At 39.9% G+C, this 6,000-nt stretch overlaps 1 protein-coding gene across 1 annotated transcript in view; it reads left to right on the forward strand.

The window, feature by feature from the left end:
• The window catches only part of LOC311206200 (ubiquitin-conjugating enzyme E2 E2), a 210,248-nt gene extending 205,400 nt beyond the window's left edge, over positions 1-4,848 (forward strand). Inside the window, exon 6 of the mRNA XM_084281444.1 lies at positions 4,236-4,848. Coding sequence (XP_084137570.1) covers positions 4,236-4,333 — 98 coding nt within the window. The 3' untranslated portion in view covers positions 4,334-4,848. The remainder of the gene's footprint in view (positions 1-4,235) is intronic.
• The last annotated feature ends 1,152 nt before the right edge of the window (positions 4,849-6,000 follow it).

Raw genomic sequence — 6,000 nt, forward strand, 5'->3', positions numbered from 1 at the left:
CAGCTCTTCTCCCCATCACGTGCAGCACACGATTGCTCTTTGTTGTCCCAGGTTCCCAAATATCCAGCACTCTGCTGGTGTGTCCCTGTTTGGCCACAGGACAGAGGGGAAGCTGTGTGTGGAAGGTGTCACACCATGGCCACACCAGCTCTCAAGCCAGGCATGGTGATCTGAGAGGTCCCAACAGTTGCCCATGGTTTGAATGGGTTCATTGCCCATGTTTCCAAGAGTGGCATTGCCTGAGACTGTATGTGTGACAGTGTTCTCCATAACAATTTTTGTTCTGTTTTTTCCTTAACTTATAGCATTTGGAATATGGCTTAATTGTGCTGTTCTTATTAGTAATTTATTGTGGCTTTATTGTCATTTATTTCACTAGGTCCTTCTGACAACACATTTCTTTATATTCTGAACCCCTGGTTTTCACTGACATTTGGACAAAGCCCCACTGGGAGTAGATTTCTGAAATGAACCCTGATTCACTGATGAATCACACTACTTCTTAAAAAAAAAAAAAAAAAAAAAAGTGGTTTACTAGTTATGCAAACAAATTTCTAACATTGAGAATAAAACCACAGATATATACAAATGGAAAATAAGAAACAGGTTTACAGTAATGAGAAATGGAAACATGGGAAAAGTAATTCTGAGTTTTGAGATCCAGTATTCCTTTTCATCTTTCAGTTGGATAGTTTATGCAGCAGTTGTTTTATAACTACGTCTTTGGCCCTACTAATGATGATTTCATAATGCTCCTTGTGCTATGTAGCCCAGCTGAGAACCAGCCATTAGCCAGTTTGTAGAGACGGCAAATGGGTACTATCCTTTCTTCCTCTTCTTCGGTCTTTTGTAGGACTTGAACACTATGGGCATAGGCTGAGCGTGTTGAGGATGAAATCTTCAATATTATTTTAATTAAGCTGCTTTTGTTTATCTGATAAATTTCATTTTATGGCCTGTTGCCATGAACTACATAGAGATGGTAACTCATGACTCACTAAGTGGTGAGAGATGTCTCTTTGGGTCTGCTGCCCAGCTGCCTCCTCCAGCAGGGACAATGTGGCTTGGGCCTAAAGATGCCCATCTTCATGCAGGTGCAAAACAAGACCATTTGCATGTCTGGAGTTCACACACCATCCATATGTCCACCAGCACAAATGCAGTCTGTATCAACTTGGTCAGTGTGACACTAGTTGGGTGACTGATCTAAAGTGAAAAGTTTCCTCCTCACCAGTTGTCTTGACTTCCCAAACAAAGCCGTTGTGCCTCCTGATGGTTTTATGGCTTCATAGGAACTGCTAAAATAAGCTGGCTCTTCCAACACCTGTTAAAGAGTCCTTATTAAAGTCCTCACAAGTAATGACAACACAACTCAAGACCCTCTGGCAGAGATGTGACTTAGGAGCCTCTCTGGCAAGAAGTATTTGTCTGTTCTTTCAGCTTGGGATCTCAAACTAGCAAGTGAATTTGCCAGACTGTGGTTTTGTTCTTTTATTCAACGTTGTTGTAAGCAATAAAATGTATAGACAAGCTGCCAAATTGCAAAGAACAATGTTATTTCTGCTATTACTGAGAGCAACTTCTAGCAGCGTCCAGTCCACAGCTGGCTGTGGGTGCTGCTGGTCCTGCCCATGGTAGGGCAGGCAAGTACTGCTCCTTACATCAGCACTCCTGCTTCACACAGGCAGGTGCTAGTGGAGGAGGCCCTGACTCAAGGCATACACCCCAAGATGATAGTTGATTCACAGACCACTCTCTTGGTGGGAATTTACACACCTCCAGCAAAAGCTAGATAGACCTCAAACATCTTGCAGGTAGTCACCTGTCACCTCCACTCCTTCCCCAAATACAAAACAAAACACAAAAAGACAAAGGCTTACAGCTAAATATTTCTTTGTCTTCACAGCCAGCATCATCACCAAAACATGAATTTAGACAGTATTTTAAAGTACTGCACACAGTTACTGCTTTAGCAAAAAAAAATCATCTTTCCTCAGGCTGCTTCATTCCCTTCCTTCTTCCCCTCACACACATGTGGTAGGGAACCACCATCTTCACTTCAGCGATATGGAGGACATCATCAACACACGGATCTGGGAATTCTTTCCACAGGAGACACAACCCATTGTGTCTCACATTACTGGGTTTCAACTGATTTCCCCACTTCCATGACAAGAACAGCTCTTGCTGATTCAGCCACCACAACAGAAAGTAGCCACCCTCCCATGCCAGGAGGAGGTAAGAGCAGGAACCTGTACTTCCCAAATCCTTCTGAAGATATATGTTATTGAGATAGTACTTGCTGTGTTCCAGATGACTACGCCATGACATCCTTGCAGGCAGTCAACATCAGCTGCTCCAGAGGCCAAAACACACCTCACCTTTCCCAACAGCATCAAAAGCAACAAAGTCATTAAATTTTGCTCCAAGGATTCCTTTTGAGTTCCACCCTTAGTCTCCTTCTTTCTCTAGTTGTGAGGAAGTGTTTCTTCATGCAGGAGGGTGTGGGAGGTTGGTGCAGTGCTGTCAGACTCATCCCTGAGCTTTACAGCCACTGTGATAAGGTTTCCCTCAGGCTATTCCCTAATTTTTTGCCAATAGAAGTTTTGCCCTTTCCCATTACCCAAGTTGCTCATTTACAGTTCTTCTCAAACTTATTTCTAGCCGTGAAAACTTTGCACTCCTTAAACACCAGTAGAGTGTCAGCCTCCCATCTGCACAGGCCAAAATCCTTCCAGTAACCCCCCATATAGTTCTTCTCCTTGTCTGAGGAGCTAAAGGTTATATACTTTCTATTCTGAAACTTTTTAAATGGATCTTAGCTCAGCTATACCTCTTTGACACTCATATGTGTAAAAATAGCAAAGTCCAGGCCTCGATGACCTCCTCTGGATATATTAAGATATTGAAGTTAAGCATATGCAGTAAGTGCTTGCAGGACTGAGACTACGGGGACTTAGCATGCCATAGCTGCAGTGGTAACTTGCCTTACTAATTTAGAAGGTGCAAATTTAGGATTCAAACCACAGGCTCTTCCTGAAAGTGCAGGGTACATATTCAAAGCAAAAGATTTTTTTTTTTCATCAGATATTATCCACTAATATTCAGTACTGTTGGCAGTAAGCCAATCAATTGATTTTTGGCTAAAGCAATGTATTTATCCTATCATAAACGCTTACCATCAAACAAACAAAATAGCCCAGATTTACTCTGCTTTGCAGACAGCCTGACATCTCGCTCCGGGAATCTCGGTGGTTAATAATGCTGCGCAAACACAACACTCAGATTATGACTGTACCAGGGAAGCTGATATTCATATTGTTCAATGGCACCATCTTCAGTCAACTATAGAGCTGATTATTAACTACCTCTAATAAGAAATCATATGCATCTTGCCTAAGTCAGGGAAAAAATGGTATCAGTGCTATTGAACTTGCATGGTGTGGTGATACTGTCTCAGGAAACGTACTGTTGCAGGAGAACTCTCAAGAGTATGGGTCCCCCAAAAAAGAAAAATCTCCATGCATTTCATCTACATTAAACTGAGAAGAAAAAAAAATATTGCCTGAGAAAAATGTTGATTGCACGGTGTCTCTTCTGGGAAAGTCTTTTCTTGGTTTGTTTTTCTTAGAGAGCTAGCTGGTTTTATTTAATTGTTTGGGAAGTAATTTGTAGATCTAGATTAATGTAAAATGACTTTTTCTGTTTATTTCTTGTTTTTCGAAATACTGAATTAGCGAAAGAAGACTGAATCATACAGCATGCTGGCCATATGAGCACTCAGAATGATCTCACAAATTAAGTGCCAGTTCCCAAAGTTTGGAATTAATTTTTCCTGCTTTGAAGATAGTACTCATTGCCTCATGCATTGCCCATGGAAGTTTAATACAATAACTAAAGAACTTTTAGTATGTTTATTCATATCACCTGAAATTCTTCTTGCCACTTTTAGCTCAAACTGAAATTATTGGAACATTTGTTCATGAGGCAGAATTTTAGAGAATGGTTCTAGTCATATGTCTACCAAAAATTAATAAATAATTGCCCAGCCAGCTCTTCCCCTTCCTCTTGTTCTTTTCCTCCTGTATGCGTGCGTTTTCAAAATGAGAATAATATATATAGGCACATTGTTCTTAGAGTTAAAGCCAAGAGAACAGAATAAATCTGAACCTGAGAATAGCTTTTTCATCCTTCCCAGGCTGACAAGCATTTAATGGTTTGTGTTTCCTTTTCAGCTGACCCCCTGGTTGGAAGTATTGCCACTCAGTATATGACTAACAGAGCAGAGCATGACAGAATGGCCAGACAGTGGACCAAGCGATATGCCACATAGGAACCTCCTCTAGGATTTGCTGGACCTGTGCAAGCACATTCACTAAGTGCATCAATAGCCCTTCCCTTCATTCTTATTTTTTATTAAATTTTGAACCATTTTGTGACAAAAGGTTGTCCTTACTTTCTTTTTGTTTTTTATTTTTATTTTTATTTGTTTGGGGGTTTTTTGTTCTGTTAACTTGAAAGTTGTTTCCCTCAAATGTAGACAGGGAATTTTGGTTATCAGTGCAAAGAATGTTGGATCTGTAATAGTATAGAGCTTTGTCACAAAGCTTTGTATTGTGTGTTTTTTTTTTCTTTCATGTGGTTTTTGGGAAAACAAACAAATTCAGAATTATATCTCGTTTCTACTTAAATGTAGTGTTTAGGGTTATTTTTTTGTACTGAAGTCTTTAATGGTGGGTGCATGCTACTGGGAACAAGTTTTGTATAAAAGCTTAAAATCAAGAATCACTGTGCATTACTAAGACTGTGTTTATCACTAGCCTTCCGTTTCCCACACAAAAGGCTATTGCGTTGAACAAATTAATATGTATTTTGATTTACTTAAAAGAAAAGTGCTTGTAAATTTCTTAGGGACCTGCCACTTTTGACTGTGGATCAGTTGATGTACACTTGTATTATTAAAGCACTCAATAAAACACTGTGGCTGATAAATGCACTTTTTGCAAGACGGTGCTTTTGCGTTTGTGCCGTATAGGCTGCCTAGTCCTCACATAATACAACTACAGGTTAAGCAGCTATTTTTAGGCCTAGATTATTCATTTGTTCTTAACAATACTCGTCTTAACTTAGAATTCTTCGTTGTGTAGATCTTTCATATACAAACATCTTCCAAATTTTAAGGCCATTCTTTCACGTGCTGGTGCTCAGCTCAGCTATTCTGAAGCCTCTTGCTGAATCTTTTGTACTATAGCTTCACTATATCCATCTTGTTACTTTTAAAATGGTTGGCTATAAAAATAGCCTTGCAATGAAAGCAGAATATTGATGACGATTTTATACAGCGGGCCTCATTTTGCCTTTCTCCAGGCTGTTTAATTGTAAAAGCAACTGTTATTTAAAAAAAATAAATGAAGGTTTTCGATGGGAAAATTGAGCCCATTGCACCAATCATTCCCAGCACATTCAATGGCAAGGGTATTTCTATTCAGATTTGACCTTCAAGCTAATTTTAGATATGCAGCCATAGAAGGAAAACTTCTTCTTGGCTAAGGAAATGTGTGGGTGTTGTGATTTAGAAAATATATACTGTGATGCTGATATCTAAATGTTCTTTGTGTTGCAATGGCATCCTGGAAAATCCCTGTCTCATATAATTAAATGTTACAGATGCCATATTAAGTGCTTTGCTGCCCTCTCCCTCTCTCTCTTCCTCATACATTTAAGGAAGAACTTACCTTAAGGACGATACGTTTCAGTAGGAACACCATAAGCGTACATGGAAACCCAGTCCCATTGCATGCCAACCCAACTTTGACTGTCCTGAAAACTAAAGAAGTCAAGGTGACAGCACAGTTCCCCTACACCAACCACCATGCGGCTCAGCACAGCCAGGCTGTTCTGCTTTACCCTCATTCATTTGCTACTAGTTGAACAGCTGTACATCTTGAATCTGCGGGTGAGTTATCCTCTGTATGAATAGAAGCTGAATTTTATTGTAGG

Source organism: Netta rufina, assembly GCF_964035555.1.
Source record: "Netta rufina genome assembly, chromosome: 2".
Lineage (NCBI taxonomy): Eukaryota > Metazoa > Chordata > Aves > Anseriformes > Anatidae > Netta > Netta rufina.